Below are 17422 nucleotides of genomic sequence, written 5' to 3' on the forward strand. Positions count from 1 at the left end.
GAGTACTGTCGAGCAACGTCCTCGCCAATACAGGGCCGGCAACCTCCTAACAGCCAGCTTGAATTTAGAGTTACGAGCAGATGCTAGCAGACACTTGGTTTGCTGTTAGCTCACGCATTTCCCCTCTCAACAACATATAGCTCACTAAACAGTTGTTAAGCAACAAGTGTGTGTGTGTGTGTGTGTGTGTGTGTGTGTGCTGGTTTGTGTGTGTGTTGTGTGTGTGCTGTGTGTGTGTGTGTGTGTGGTGTGGGGTGTGTGTGTGTGTGCGTGCTGCCAGTGCGTAGCGTGCCGTGCCCGTGCCGTGCGATGCTGTGCGTCGTGGTGCGTGGTTGCGGTGCCGTGCGTGCGTTGCGTGCCGTGCGATGCGTGCGTGCGTGGTGCGTGCGTGCGTGCTTGCGGGGCGTGCGTGCGTGCCGTGCGTGCGTGCGTGCGTGCCAGTGGTGCGGTCGCGTGCAGTGCGAAAATTGTCTAATTTTGAACAAGATCTAGCAGACAGGCGGCAAGTTCGCTCACAAGGCTCAATGTCTCACTGCATTCCAACCTGGGACACCATTTTAATCATCTGTCGAGAAACTGGTGTCCGGCCAAAGGCTTATGCCAGTCATTACCAGTCTTCTCACTCAGGTTTTCAAGTCGTATTGTGCATCCCTAGAGACGTGCTAATACACAAGGCGCCCAGATCTTCAGGATATACAGCACACTCAGCACGCACTACACACACCTCTCTCACAGCACACAGAACAACAACACTCAACCACACACCCACACTTTCACCTAAAACAAAACGGTTGTAACATGAACGCCAGAGGGAGTGGAATGCCTTACAGGTTACAGGGCTTGTCCTTATTGCGCAGCCCCTTGTGTTGACAGTCTACTACCTAAGCACACTGTTCCTCACCTATCCCAACAACCAACTTCTTTTTTAAGACTTTTTGAAAAAATCCAAAATACCAGGGTGTCCACTCATTGCTGGCCAGAGTGTTCTCTCTACCCGGCCACGACCCAACACCCCTCTGAAGGTGTGACATTAAGAGCCATTTCCGAGATTTGCCTCTGGTAACCACGTTCATCACCCAGTGCATGGGTTGACTAGTGCAATTCTGAGAAGGAGAGCGCGGGGCGTTACACTTCTTAGTTCTTGGCTGACAATTCCTCATTCTGGGGGCGGGGGGATCACACGGAAGATCAGGGGAGGGGGGGCATGCTGAGACCATGGTGAGAGACACTCAGTAAGCTGAGTTTAGGTAAGGTTAGTGTCAGTAAGCCACCACCATGCTCTGCCTGGCTCTCTGGTGTTGTGTTATATTAGGAGGATTCTTCATTGGTTCAATCAACTCTATTGGGAGGGCTTCAGATGTTTCTCATACCATTTCCTATGATGTTTTACATTTCCTGAGCGAGCGGAGATCTTTGCTGTTCAGTCTTTTCTCAACCCAAAGAAAGGCCTGCCTCGCCTTAGTTCTGTGTGGAACCCATTTCTGCGTCTACTCATGTGTGTGAGTGGATCGTTTTAGCACATTCCACTTTGTGTCTTTAGAACAAATCTAATATAGCTGTGGAATTCAATTGGCTAATGTCATTACAAAATGGGCCAGCATGTGGAATGTTGAGGGTGAGCTGAGGAGTGGGGGGATAAGAAAGGCCAGATCATTACTCAAAACTTGTCTGAATTATGGAAATGTTTGTGGTTTTGTTTAGTTCATCCCCGCCGGCTGTTTAACACCTGCCTGTCATTATGTATATCCCTTATACTCCATCATTGCTCTTTAGAGTGTATTACACCATAGCCCTCGTCGGAGTGGCCGTGCCAGATTCGGGATGTGTGTGTGTCTGCGGTATGGAAGGGAGATCCACAGGTGTTCACCCCAGGTCATGGCACAGCTTAGAGCACATTCATTCTCAGGCATACACAGGGACACCTCAACCTCACTGTTCCCCTGACGAGGACCCCTTGTGATTGACATTCTCTCTGACTTAATAGAGTCATTATGAACATCTATGACAGGGTCTCATACTGTCAAACAACATCTGTTCCATAGGGGAGCGGGTGAGCAGTTTGAACAATAAGTCAAATGTAATTTGCTCAGTAGTAAAAGTATACAGTTGAGGCAAATTGGAGATTTAGCCGTAGGAGCTTTCCCTCCTGGCCTTCTGCACGACAAATGAACATGCAGATGGGACTGTATCTATACATGTTACATACCATAGAAGACAGTTTGTGTACATTCAAAGCAGCACAGCAGCCTCCTTGGTGAGTGTGCCCAATGGGCTGTGGTCTGGTCACATGGTTTCTGTCTGAATGGGGAGAAAGGCAAACCGCTCCTGATGTCAAGCCAGTAATGAGCTCTGTTACCCTGTTATCACAACTCTAGAGTTTCTCTTATCGCCACCACGCCACCACTCCCCATGTCTGTGCCCAGACAACGGGCTGCCTGCCTGCCTGCCTGCCGCAGTGCACCCAGACAGACGCCGTCTTGTCCCGCATTCTTTCTCTGAAAAGGACCCTCCTGCTATCTTCTCTACGGAGAGAGAGATTTGGTTACACATACAGAACTAAGTAGGCTTCCATGTTTGGTTTATGAAAGCACTGTTAGGTCTACCTCTTCTTGGCAGGGGTTGGTCGGTAGGTTTCCCGATACCCAGCATAAATGCAGGATTTCGTCAGTTCATACCACACTATCTTCATGCACAGTGTGCTTATGTAATTAAAAAAAAAAGGTTATGAATCAATGTGAATGGGTAGTATATGTATGGCCATACTGTGATAAATCTGTTGACTGTTTCTTCCTCTCCTATGTTTTTTATTAAACAGTCCTTCCTCACTCCATATGTCCATACTCTTACGGAAAAACCACATGATTTCACATGTGAAATTTCGACATTTTGCACGTGACATTTTATTTGACGTGAAAATTGGAACCATGTGTTTTTGAAACACTTCACGTGTTGGTTGTGTTGGTTAAAAATACAAAAGGAATATATTGATCATAGTGATTCAGGAGTAACATGGAAACTGAGTAATATGCCCCGCCAACATTAGACAGCTATACAGAAAACCCTCAAATTGGCTAAATAAGTTAATTAAATGAATGATGAGAGAAGATTAGATTAACTGATAACTAAAATAGCAGTTCAGTTGGCACTCTTGCTCCATGTGTTACAGACTTTGTGGTGCAGCAGAAAGATCAGCATACCCCAAATCAAGAAGCTGTGAGTTTAAATCCCAGGTGGGATCATATTGACAAGTCAGTACTGTGATCATGCCAAATGTAAGCATATTATCATTGGCTAAAGATGTTTACACTATTTTAGCTGAACAGTGTACCACTTACTTTCAAACCCCCATACAATTTCATTCCCTTACAAAAAACACATGTGAAATTGCATTGTCACATGTGAAATAGCTGTTTTCACCTGTTGAGCCGAAATGTCCACATGTTAAAACAAAAGAGACACATATGAGGTCAGTTGTTCACATGTGAAACAATATGTTCACAATATGAAACATATGAAATATGAAACAATATGTGTCACGATCGTGTTGACGTGAAAGAGAGGACCAAGGCGCAACATGACTTGAATACATCTTCTTTAATTATAACGACGAAGATGAACACGTAACACTTAACACACTAACCAAACAACAAACGATCGTGAAACCTAAAACGCAAGTGCACACACAAACTACTTACGTCGACATGTACAATGACCCACAAACAGCTAAAGCCTATGGCAGCCTTAAATATGGCTCCCAATTAGAGACAACAGAAATGTCTCTAATTGAGAACCCATTCCGGCCACCATAGACTTTCCTAGTAAACTACACACCCATAGACACAGCTAGATACATACACTCAACACAAAACCATAAACTACAACCAACACCCCCTCTACCATATAATACCCCAAAATACACACATACCCCATGTCACACCCTGACCTAACTAAAATAATAAATAAAACAAATAATACTAAGGCCAGGGCGTGACAATATGTTCACAATATGAAACATATGAAATATGAAACAATATGTTCACAATATGAAACATATGAAATATGAAGCAATATGTTCACAATATGAAACATATGAAATATGAAACAATATGTTCACAATATGAAACATATGAAATATGAAACAATATGTTCACAATATGAAACATATGAAATATGAAACAATATGTTCACATGTATTAAGTTTAGAGTGAAAATCTAACTCTCACATGTGGAATTGCATTTTCAAATGTGGAAAACGTCATGTGAAAATCGAGTTAGCACTTGAGATCATGTTTTTACGTGTAGTTTCATGGTATCACGTTGCTTTTACATATTGTCACATGTTATCACATCAACTTGACATAAGATCACATGTAAAATGAATGTGGTTTTTCTGTAAGGGTAGGGTGACTTTCAATTTCCATCACTGCTGATGAAATCCTTCCATAGTAATGGCAGGCTCGTGTTGCGTCCCAAATGGCACCCTATTCCCTACATAGCGCACTACTTTGACCAGATACCTATGGAACTATTTAGGGAACAGGGTGCCATTTGGGATGCCCCCTTACAAAGTTTGGAGGAATACCTGGCTGTCCACACGAGAGGGGGGCATGTGACACCAGCAGAGAAGGAATTCAACAGGAGAGGACCTGGCTTAGCTCATTGAGAAGAAACAGCCAAACGCATTTGAAGATTTTATTGGCTGCCCCCTCGGTCAATCCATGATGTAATAAAGGCTGACAACATGGAAGTGTTGCGGTGTGCAGCTCTGCAGAGTGCTGTTGGCTCTGGTTCCACTCACTGGCACTGCCCTCATCCCCTCCTCTCCCCTCATCCCTCCCCACACAGCAGGCTAGGCGCTGAACCGGAGCCGACAGGCCCTATCCCCACAGCTGCATGGGGAACTTGGAAACATTCCTCTTGGGTAAATGATAGTAGGATTAGCATCCCCCTCAGTTTCTTTTAGGGTATAGTTTTACATCTAAACAGGGGATTAAGGAAGGGAAGGAGGGACAACACTCCCAGCTGTGATCGCTGCCTGCGCTAAATGTGGTTCTGCACCAACCAGAGCTGAGTTGACATTCTTGCACTGTGGTGTGTTGTTTGGGATTTGGATGAGTGATGATGTCACACTCTCTAAGATGATCCCCCTGTGTGTGATTGTGGTCTCAAGTTTCAAATTCAAGCTTCAAGTTTATTTTTTCCAAATGTCCATCACGAATACATTGGAATACATTGGAAATCTTACCTACCACTTATACACTACATGACAAAAAGTATGTGGACACCTGTTCGTCGAACATTTAATTCCAAAATCATGGGCATTAATATGGAGTTGGTCCCTCCTTTGCTGCTATAACAGCCTCCACTCTTCTGGGAGGCTTTCCACTAGATGTTGGAACATTGCTGCGGGGACTTGCTTCCATTCAGCCACGAGCATTAATGAGGTCGGACACTGATGTTGGGCGGTTAGGTCTGGCTTGCAGTCGGCGTTCCAATTAATCCCAAAGGTATTCTTTTGGGTTGAGGTCAGGGCTCTGTGCAGGCCAGTCAGGTTCTTCCCTACCACTCTCGACAAACCATTTCTGTATGGACCTCGCTTTATGCATGGGGGCATTGTCATGCTGAAACAGGAAAGCGCCTTCCCCAAACTGTTGCCACAAAGTTGGAAGCAAAGAATCGTCTAGAATGTCATTGTATGCTGTAGCGTGAAGATTTCCCTTCACTGGAACTAAGGGGTCTATCACGAACCAAGAAAAACAGCCCCAGACCATTATTCCTCCTCCAACAAACGTTTTTAGTTGGCGCTATGGATTGGGGCAGTTAGCGTTCTCCTGGCATCCACCAAACCCAGATTCGTCCGTCGGCCTGCCAGATGGTGAAGCGTGATTCATCACTCCAGAGAACGCTTTTCCACTGCTCCAGAGTAAAATGGCGGTGAGCTTTACACCTCTCCAGCCGACGCTTGGAATTGCGCATGGTGATCTTAGGCTTGTGTGCAGCTGCTCGGCCATGGAAACAAATTTCAGCACTCAGTGGTCTTGTTCTGTGAGCTTGTGTGGCCTACCACTTTGCGGCTGAGCCGTTGTTGCTCCTAGACGTTTCCACTTCACAATAACAGTATTTACATTTGACCGGGGCAGCTCTAGAAGGGCAGTGACGATTTCATACACCTGTCTGCAACGGGTGGGGCTGAAATAGCCAAATCCACTCATTTGAAGAGGTGTCCACATACTTTTGTGTATATAGTGTACTCTTTCTCTGTGCAGCACTGCAGACATGGGAAGTGTGTGAACAAGGAGCTGGACCTGCGGCCGGTCCATGGGGAGTGGGGCCCCTGGGGACCCTACAGTGTCTGCTCGAGGACCTGTGGAGGAGGCACCAGGAGCACCTCCAGAGACTGCAACAACCCTGAGTAAGACTCTTATTCCTACTAGTGCAAAATGCCAGGAGACTGCAACAACACGGAGTTAGGGCCTTAGGAGTCTTAGAGTAACCAGTCCAAACACAACAGGAGACTCCTTCAAGCCTGAGTAAGACTGAGTCTTAGTCTAACTAAGCCAAACTAAGTCAAAACACACCAGGAGTAGCCAGTCAAAGCAATAATAACACACCTTGAGTAAGGGCTCTGATTCGTCAAAACAATACTACACCTGAGTAAAAGCCACAAAAAAAGCCTGAGTTGCGTACTTGGCAAAACACATGTCAATCAAAGAGTCAAACCCTCTGTGAATGTCAGTCATGTTTTAATCAAGTTCTTTTGCCGTAATGTTTCTTCAGGCCCAGGAACAGAGGAAAGTTCTGTGTGGGTCGAAGGATGAAGTTCCGGTCGTGCAACACTGAGCCGTGTCCCAGAGGACAAAGAGACTTCCGCGAGGAGCAGTGCTCTCAGTTTGACGGCAAGCACTTCAACATCAACGGTCTACCTCCCACCGTCCGCTGGATGCCCAAGTACAGCGGTAGTGAGTACCCTTTATTTTAAAGCGTCTTTGGGTCCTTGAAAATCACTACTGTATATAAAACTCCATGTATTATTCGTGCTAGTGCACACTGCATAAGCAGTTCAACCATGAGAACACCAGGCATCTGTTATAGTTTGTAATGGAGGCACTACATGATAACATTATGTGTACCATTATACTATACGACCCCTATAGACACTTCTTGATGACCCCTCACAGATCTCAAAGAACCAGACTTTACCGGATTTAAGTCAACTGTCAGAAGGTCCACCATGCCTAATTGAGGGCTAAATGGGATTATTAGTAAATATTTTTCAGGATGATATAAATAAAAACATGTCTCTGGTGCTTCTGTCTTCATACCCTCAATCCCCATCTTGTCCTGGTAAATAGACTAACTCTACTGTTTGCTTTTGACTCCGTAGAGGCAGATTCTGTCAGTGTGTTCTTCCCTCAACGCTTAGCCTAGTCTGGATAGGAACAGACGGATGAATGTAATCAACACTATAGAAACATTCAGTACTACCATATGATGCTCCTGGATAGCTTCCCTCTTCTATACCTCATGCGTTGTTATAATTATTGTGATGGCTTGCTCTGCTGGACAAGATGCCGTTTGGCAAAGGAGACAGGGCTTTGGCGCAGTGTTGATGATTTCGAAGAAGTAACCTCAAGCTGTCACAATACAATGTTAAACAAGCAAACTGACCAAGCACAGAGGCCAAAATGATGTCAAGCAGAGTGGAATATTTCCAAATAACTGGTACAAATGTTGGTATTTCAGCAAAGCTAACTGCTGACCCTAGCAAAAATGTAAATAGCGGTGCTATTGTGGATAATAACATTTTTTTTGTTGACTTGCCAACAGTAGGCTTCTACTGTAAAATACTGTTGTTTTTATGTGTTTCACTATAATATGTCACATAGAAGAAAAAACGAACTATGGAGTATTCTTTCTATCTTTCCTTCCTCTGTAGTTCTAATGAAGGATCGGTGCAAGCTCTTCTGTCGGGTTACCGGGACAATGGCCTACTATCAGCTGAAGGACCGTGTCATCGACGGCACACCATGTGGCCCAGACACCTACGACATCTGCGTTCAAGGCCTCTGTCGGGTAGCTGTACTCCCTTACATCAACACTGTGTATCAAACACAGCTACACACTTATATGTTCTCTCAGATGTGTCTGTCTATATCAGCATATCGCTTACAATGTTGTGAAATGTTGCTGATGCTGACCTTCTGTATCAGAGTGCGCACACACACACACGTTTTCACAATTTTTGCCTCCTCAAAGAGAAAGCTGCAGTTTTGTGGATGTTGGGTTGAGGATAACAACATCTATTTTTAGTGCAGGTTTGTGACCACTGATGACAGAGATAGCCCTTGGTGTGACCCCATGTCTGATTGGTGTGTGTCTGTGTGACCCTCTGTCTGATTGGTGTGTCTCTGTGTGACCGCCTGTTTGATTGGTTTGTCTCTGTGGCATTTCCACAGCAAGCAGGCTGTGACCATGTGTTGAACTCCAAGGCGAAGAACGACAAGTGTGGAGTGTGTGGAGGGGACAACTCCTCCTGCAAAACCCTCGCTGGGACCTTCAATGATGCCGAGTATGGTAAGCCTGGCTGCCTTTCTTCTGTTTCCCTGTATTCCAAAATACTTAAGAAGGTATTGCACACTGTTCACAATAACAATTGTCGATGAACAGGTGAAATACAATACGCTTGCCATAAACTATTTGACACTTGAATACTGCACAAATGACCACAGAATTATGACATAACTTTTGGATGCTAGTAAAGGCAATTATTATTTTCCTTTTGCTTTGGGACATTGCTTTGCATGTGGAAGCCCAGGTAAACACTGGAAGTTCTCAAACTGACCCCCTCAAACTCATGATTAGTATGATATCTCATCCCAGGCCAATCGCTAATTACATCCAATCACCTTCAAGTCTGAGCTGCAAAAGAACAAAATAGAAATTACCATAGGTGTGGCTCCGGTCAAGTTTACTCAATATTAGTTTTGCTATTCGCTTCTCTTTCTCTGTATGTCCATTCCTCCGCTTGTGTCTGTACCGAGGAGTCCTGGGCCACGCATGTGTAACCAGACCCTCTCTCTCCCTCCTCCCTCTCTCAGCTATCCCAGGGTGCACAGGGGTGTCTTTCCTTTAGGACTGTGTTTACATTCTGCGGTCGCCCTGCGGTTGCATTCGATTGTATGTGTGGTCAATGGTTGTTTCGGGGGCTTCGAGGGCCTGTGGAGGCGCTGTGGCTTTCTCTAAGGGGGACCTGGTCTGCGGTTTACTCAGTTCACCTACTCCTTGTACCTATGTGCTTAAGCTGTCTTCACCAGTTAGAGCGGGAATTTAACATGCTACTTAAATCCTAACAGCACAGAAGAGACATTTATGCTGCTGTTTGTTTTTAGCACTGAAGTGAATGGGTTTGAATTGACTTGTCACGAACCTTCTTCAGCAATTGCTGTTTACCAACTACTTTATGTCGTTTATTTTTGTTTTGGTTGATGCTGTAAGACTTTTTTCTTGTGGTACCAGAGTTACTGTAGCATATAAGGGTTAAGGGGCTATTACTTTGACTACATAGACAATGCACTTCAATCAACAATAGTAACCACCGAATGTAGCCTATGTGTAATGTTGCCATGGGGATCGTTTGACCGCGGATCTTGGACTGGGGTGTAATGATTGATTATTCCAATGCTCCTAGATTGAAGGATAAACTGTGTGTTGGGAGTGTGTGGTTGGCCAGTCGGCTGGTCGGTGTGACGAGAGATAACCTTTAGTAGTGCTAGCCCTGAGTGGCCCATGCCGTTCTCTCTCTTCTCTATTTCTCCCCCTCTCTCACCTCTCTTTAATCCAGTTCTCTCTTCCAACCCCTTTCCTCTCTGACTGCTCTCCTCTCCCCTCACTCCAATATGTCTTCAAACTCCATCCTCCTAGTTCTCTCCCCTCTTTCCACCTCTCTCTTTGTCCCTTTCACCGCTATCTCCTGTTCTTTTTCTACTCTCTTCCTCCCTCTTCCCGTTCACCTCTTCCCATGTCGGCCTGTCATGGAACACAGAACCAGGGAAATTACAGGGCAATCGCCGGACCGGGCCGGGGAGTAATTACATATTATTTCACGGGTGGGCCTCTGTGAGTGAAATGAACCTTCTACAGGTTATTTTAGAGCTCCTCTTATTTTTCCAAGTGTGACATTTTAATCCCAGAGGTAAGAGCTCGCCTTCCCTTCCCATGGAAGATCACAGATCCTGAATCCTACCGCATAGTGAAGCCATTAAATAAAGGTGTGACTGTTCTGTTCAGTACTGAGAGTACTGGGACTGTTGTGGTTGCCCTTAGCTTTCTCACCGTAAACTACATCGCTCTCTGTCTTTCTCTCTCTCTTTTCATTCTCTCTCTTTCTCTTTCGTTCTCTCTCTCTGTCTCTCTCTCTCCATCCAGGTTACAACACAGTGGTGCGGATCCCTGCAGGAGCCACCAACATTGATATCAAACAGGTCAGCTACTCTGGGAAGCCGGAGGATGACAACTACCTCGGTGAGCGTGTGTGTGTGTGTGTGTGTGTGAGATCACTGTTCTGGATGTCCCCTGTGCTTATGTGTGATGGTGTCACTAGTTAGCCACTGTGCCTCACACCAAGCCAACTCACTCACAGCCAGTTTATGACAAATAATTTCTAACTATAGAGGCTTATAGCGGTTTTTATTTTTGCCCCTTTAAATGGTGTGCACCATACAATAGGTCAATGTGATTCTCCCCCTCCTCTATCAAAGGGCAGCCATTGGTCAGAACATGGTTACCCACCAGCGACCTCAGCTGTAGGTACAAGGTAAGGAAGGGGGTGAGGAAGTATGGACTAATGCCAAACCGCTGGTCATTTATACCAGTCAGAATGTATATGGAGGAAGCATGGCGGGGTGTGGGCCCACATAGTCAGGCCATAAGGGCTAGCTGGGAAAGAAAACGGAGTGGCAGAATGAGAGGATGATGAATGAGTGTAGAATAGGTGCTAATTAGAGGCATGTGTAACGAGGCCTGATGAGAGTACATAGGGGCTGGATGAGATGGACCATGGCTGTGTGTGTGTGTGTGTGTGTGTGTGTGTGTGTGTGTGTGTGTGTGTGTGTGTGTGTGTGTGTGTGTGTGTGTGTGTTTGACATTTTTTATTTAATAAAACAACCACATTTTGAGAGTAGTTTTTATGATGTTTTTATGATAGAGAAAAAAACATACACACTTTGCAGTCTTGATCGTGTACTTTAACACTAACTATGTTTCATTACCTATTGAAATAAATATGTATTCCTCAAATAATTTGACTGTGTCATCGACTCACAGATTGATATAACATATGATGTGCTTCACCACTGAGACTTAAAACATCTATCCAGGCGTTGTAAGATCTGGCATGTCGGGTTCCCCTGCTCAGATGTTGCATGCATCAACCAATGCTTGCATGCCACGCCATTGACTGTGCCGTTGGGCACCAGAGTGCTATAACATATGTGGTTAGTTGATACGTAAAATACCTATCCAGACATTGTAAGATCTGGCATACATCAGCAACGCCTGGGCAGAGGAATGCGACAATAGCCTACCTTAGCCTTCACACGTTTCACACGTGTAGCTTGTTGTTATTGTCGGCCAATCAACGTGGCACTACAGTCAAAGGCTCTATATGTAGCAAGCAATGTAAAGTGGGAGGTCTCTAATCAAAGCTAAATGGAATTAAAATGACGGGTTAAATTAGCTAAATGAGAAGGAGGATGCTACAATAAGCAACCGACGGGTAGGCTGTTCTTTAATCTGAATTGAGTTGTTGTAAACAAGGACGGGGAGCATAGCAAAATAGCCTAATTTAGCCTAGCTTGATGGCTATTTTAGCCAGCTTCTTCACATTGATTTGATGCAGTAAAGACAGGCACTACCAGGTTGGATGGTTGATAACCTATGGCATCTACAGGTTTGTCTAACTAGCATGAGTCAGTGTGGCTACTTTTTTGTCTCTCCGTGCCAGAAACCTTGTAATTTCAGAAATAATGACATTATTTAAAATACCTATCCCTACTGGAGACCTAGCCCATTCATAAACGCTAACTACCTTTAGCTCCTATTGATGAAGGCATCTTCTTCCCGGGGGACTTTTGTTATGAGCCCAGACGCTTGCTCTAAACGTTGACACGCATGGCTTGCGGTACGGTTTTAGAGACATAAGGAACATATTGTAATGAAACAGGCAGGGAGCAGGTCTCGAACCCTCGACCTTCTAGCCCGAAGTCCGGCGCGCTATCGACTGTGCCGTAAAAGCATGCTCGTGCGGCAGAGTCGATTTCCGCGCTTATAAACCCAGGGTCGTTACACTACTCCCTCCTTTCAAAGAGCGCGTCCTCGCGCTAGCGACTCCTACGTCTTACAGGAACGCGCTCACCGGCCAAGCACACGCACTGTCGTGGATGCGAGGTCCGATCACTTCTGACCAATGTAATGAAACAGGCAGGGAGCAGGTCTCGAACCCTCGACCTCCTAGCCCGAGGTCCGGCGCGCTATCGACTGTGCCGCAAAAGCATGCTCGAGCGGCAGAGTCGATTTCCGCGCTTATAAACCCAGGGTCGTTACACTATCTTTCATATCAGCTTGAAATAATTGTTTAAAAAAAACAAACATATTGTATAGGATTAGGGTTCCCACACGGCCATATCTCCACCTTACAGCACTTGTTTACGGAAGACATAGGCGGCCACCTGTGCTAATTATCTATCTAGCATGCTCCGAACACCTGTGTGTAAGCGTAACTGGGGCGGAAGTGTAGTTTGTCAACTGGAGGCACACAGAGTTTGGATCTGTTCATATCTGCTACAGGAGGTGTATCCTTTTTTATTTGAAAGATTATTTCTCACTGATTTAAAAGATAAGGGCCATATGTTTCGAAAACCGATTGCAAGCGATGATTGACGTTTCTAACATAGCTTCGGAATTATAGTTCACATGGCCAACCGTGAGCGAAGCTAATCGCTGAAAGGGTTTTCGAGAACCACAGGAGACCTAATCACACACACATTGTTTCAACATGGGCTCTCTCACATTGTAATTACATTGTAATTACTGCATATTTCTCAGAACCATCATTTGTGTGTGTGTGTTGAAGGGGTTAGCTAGTTGGTGTTTGGTTGTTAGTGTGTATATCAGAGTTGGTTCAGCATGTGTGCGTTTGTGTTTGTGCTTGCTTTTATGTAATTGTTTGGATTTGGAGGCTACTTTGTTAGCATTGTAATGTCAGTTGGCAAGGAGAGTCACGCAGTCTAGCTCCAAATTACTGCAATTTGGAGCCACCAATTTTTTTACTTACCCCCATGCAACAATGGCATTGCAGAACATTATTGGTTTGAAGTCAATGAATGTTTATACTACTTTCCCCCTCAAACTATTGTCCAAACCTGAAACCCACAAGACTCAGAGTAAATTGCAAAGAAAGCAGTTTTTCTCAAATGTGTTGAGGCTATATTTTATATTTATATTTTTTCTCTCTTTTTTTGTTTCCTTTCAGCTTTATCTGACAGCCATTCTAACTTTCTCCTGAATGGAAACTTTGTGGTGGCCATGTTCAAAAGGGAAATCCCCTTCAAGGGAACCGTCATTGAGTACAGCGGCTCGGACACCAAAGAGGAGCGCATCAACTGCACTGAACGTGTTGAGGAGGAACTCATCCTACAGGCAAGGCTGATGTCTCTGTCTCTCTGTCTCTCTCGCTCTTTGTTTCTGTCTTTCTCACGTTCTGCTCTTTCTCTCTCTCCCCCTCTCCTTCCCCATCTCTCCTTCTATATTGCTAAAGCTTTTTCAAATTGTTGCCCTAGGTCCTGTGTGTGGGGAATCTGTACAACCCAGACGTGCGCTACTCGTTCAACATCCCCATCGAGGAGCACAGAGAACAGTTTGTGTGGGACCCCTCGGGCTCCTGGCTGGAGTGCAGCCGCATGTGTCAGGGTAAGGTCGTAGTCGTCCACCCAATTAGCCATGTGTCCTTGCAGCCCCTCTGCTCTGACACGGTTGATCACATCCCAGTACATCAGGGTTCCCCAACAGAATAAATATTATCATGTTGTGCTATTGTTTCATTCATTTCTCACTTCCCCCTTGCTGCTCCTCTAATAGACATTCTACATCCTGCCTCCCACCCAACGGACACTTACCCTGCCCCCACCCCCCAATGGACATTTATTATTGCTACAGTTGTAAGTGTGTAAACACTGAGTGTACAAAACATTAAGAACACCTTCCTAATGAGTTGCACCACCCTCTCCCCTTCTGCCCTCAGAACAGACTCAATTTGTCATGGCATGGACTCTACAAGGTGTCGAAAGCGTTCCACAGGGATGCTGGCCCATGTTGACTCCAATGCTTCCCACAGTTGTGTCAAGTTGGCTGGATGTCCTTTGGGTGGTGGACCATTCTTGATACAAACAGGAAACTGTTGAGTGTGAAAAACCCAGCAGTGTTGCAGTTCTTGACACAAACAGGTGCGCCTGGTACCTACTATCATACCCCGTTCAAAGGCACTTAAATATTTTGCCTTGCCCATTCACCCTCTGAATGCCACACATTCACAATCCATGTCTCAAATGTCTCAAGGCTTAAAAGTCCTTCTATAACTTGTCTCCTCCCCCTCATCTACACTGACTGAAGTGGCTTTAACAAGTGACATCAATAAAGAATCACAGCTTTCCCCTGGTTAGTCTGTGTCATGGAAAGAGCAGGTGTTCTTAATGTTGTGTACACTCAGTGTATATTATTATTGTCTCATTCACTTTATTATAAAACATTTTACCTACACTGTTGGATCTCGGCGCATAAGCGTTTCACTGTACCTTGCGATTACATCTGCGACCCTGTGCATGTGACTAATAAACTCATCTAATCTAGGCGGCCTGCACGCCAAAAACATTATTGTTGTTCTTGGACATAAAAATCTGTGAAATAACCAGGAAATGAGCTCAACGTGATTTTCATTTAGGAAATCTGTTCCCATGTAGTCCCCTGCATAAATAGAGAGGCACGTAATCGTATCCCATGTTATCGAGGTTTGAAATGATTCTGTTTTTGACAAAATACTAAATCTGTTTGGCATTCTTGTGGTCAATCTGCAGTGTAAAAATGATCTATAACTATGTTCCGGCCCCCCGACCATCCGCTCAAGGAAATACCAGACCCCGGCTGAATCTAGTTGGGGACTCCTGCAGTACACCTTCCACCCCCTGAGCCTATAAGCAGGGGCTGATACTTCCTTTGCCTCAGAGCATACAGCATCATTAGCAGGATCCAGTTGAAACTGTTTGATCCCAGCCCAGCTAAGACCATTTGGCCAATGGCAGGAAGTTGATCAAAACATGTAAAGGAGGGGGAAATGCGTTCCTTGGCAGTCAATCCTTTAGTCAAATGGGGTCTAATCCAAAGTTTACCTGTGTGTGTGTGTGTGTGTGTGCGTGTACCAGGGTTGTCCTATTTTATTTTTAAAGACAATAAATACAACTTTTGCCAGCCAAAATGTCCAGTAAATTTCATTACAAAAGAATGCTTTTTGTTAATTGATGGCAAAACCAGTAGATGGAAATACATTTGGCCATTATGCTTATCGGTCTAATTTGCATAATTTAGTGGAATTCAATTGGCCTGTGTGTATTTTTGTTAGTCATCATGTATCTTATTTATCCAACTCAACTATCACACGCGCACAGCATACTATTTTGAGCGGGATTTCTCCTGCATAGCCTCAGCTGGTTGCTGCTGTAGTAGTTTTATAGTTTTCATCAGCCCATTAATTGAGCGACATGTTTTTTAAGTGTTTTGCCATTTTTCAGGCGCTCTGATCCAGAGAGACGTACAGTAGTGAGTACATACATGTTCATATTTGTTCGTACTATTCTAAATCCAACCGCGTGTTTCAAAACTGTTTTGGTGTACGATTAAAAACAGCTAACGTTACTATTTGTATTTCTCAACTAATTAAAGCGCACGTTGCGGTCACCTTTCAAGTGAAGGCGACAGGCTATCAGCGTGTCACCCACGACTTTACAATGTGAGCTGGAGGCAGTATACATTTTGAAAACATACTTCATTGTTGGAAATCTAAATGTTTTATTTCATATTATGAGGCATGTCTTACCTTGCATCAAAGTAGACTATAGGCTAAATCCTACCATGGAAACGTGGAGGCAATGATTTTATAAAGAATTCATAGGCGGTGCATGAGTTTCAAGTTTGGGGAAGCTTACTTAATTTATCCTACCATTTTTACCATTCTCCGTGCCAGTTATGATTTTCATATGTGCATTTTCGTGAAACAGTTTCATTTCAATAATAATGTTTTAATTTCTCAATCATTTTCACGTGGTTAATCATAAAAATCATTGAAACACTGTGATCCATTGGAGGCTAAAGAAATGAGAGCATTGAAGTCGTAGCCTATAGGCCAATGCAGCAGTAGGCCTATAACTTCCATTGCTCTTTCACACTGAGGATTGGTGATTATCGAGGGGGAGATTGTTGGAAAGACTTACTGTGAGGAACTATAGTTTTAATATATCATTCACAGTGGATATTAAAACACTTTCCTACATTTCCGCGCTATGGTGCTCAGGCATGCGCGCTCACTCAACATTTTCAGGACGAAAGAGAAACCAGACACATGCTCACATGAGGCACTCCAAACAAAAGATAATAAATAAAAAAAAGACAAATCTTGGAAATTATTGTTATGAAATAAACCAAAACTTGTTTCTCACAAGTTTAGCAGGTTGTGAACTCTGCAAACAACGTTTCCACGCTGAGAATGATAACGGTAATTTACTGTAATTAATACATGCATTAACAGAAATGTGTGTAACCAAATGATGTGGATTAACGGTACTTTTACTACTGGTGACATTCACACAATGAAACAATGAATGCGCACGAATTGGCGGGAGTCAGCTGAGCCAGACTGGGGAGAGACTCACCTTTATCTTCACCAAACACCCATCCCCTTCTTCTTGTCTCAACATTTGAAATGACACTCGACACATTATCTAAACACATATTTGAGGTGCTTTTCACTGACAGCCCCAACTCAATCATCAGCTGGGCCTATTACCTCCATTTCTCTCCTGTTCTATTGGTTTTCATATCAACTTTCTTTCGTTGTCCAGAATCCAAAAGGTCCAATCCTAGTCATATTAACAACCCATCCTAGTTGTTGCATCTTTAGATTCACCCTCTTTCTAAGTTTCCAACAGAGATCTTTGTCTCTGTCACATATGGAACAGCTATCAGGTACGCTATTTAGAACGGTGTTTTCCCGCGAAATGCATTTTGGCAAATGTTTGAAAATGACGTTTTATTGGCTGCTTCATTACATAATCTACATGTTTTGTTGAGATGAATTACCATAATCTACATGTGATTTCTG

At 44.2% G+C, this 17422-nt stretch overlaps 1 protein-coding gene across 1 annotated transcript in view; it reads left to right on the plus strand.

Annotated features, from left to right (window-relative positions):
- Nucleotides 1-17422, plus strand: part of LOC111960968 (A disintegrin and metalloproteinase with thrombospondin motifs 20-like) — a 140620-nt gene that overhangs the window by 66911 nt on the left and 56287 nt on the right. Inside the window, 7 exon segments of the mRNA XM_070442987.1 lie at nucleotides 6267-6412; nucleotides 6778-6959; nucleotides 7937-8073; nucleotides 8457-8574; nucleotides 10426-10521; nucleotides 13529-13695; nucleotides 13836-13965. Coding sequence (XP_070299088.1) covers nucleotides 6267-6412; nucleotides 6778-6959; nucleotides 7937-8073; nucleotides 8457-8574; nucleotides 10426-10521; nucleotides 13529-13695; nucleotides 13836-13965 — 976 coding nt within the window.

This window comes from Salvelinus sp. IW2-2015, linkage group LG4q.1:29 (genome assembly GCF_002910315.2).
Source record: "Salvelinus sp. IW2-2015 linkage group LG4q.1:29, ASM291031v2, whole genome shotgun sequence".
Lineage (NCBI taxonomy): Eukaryota > Metazoa > Chordata > Actinopteri > Salmoniformes > Salmonidae > Salvelinus > Salvelinus sp. IW2-2015.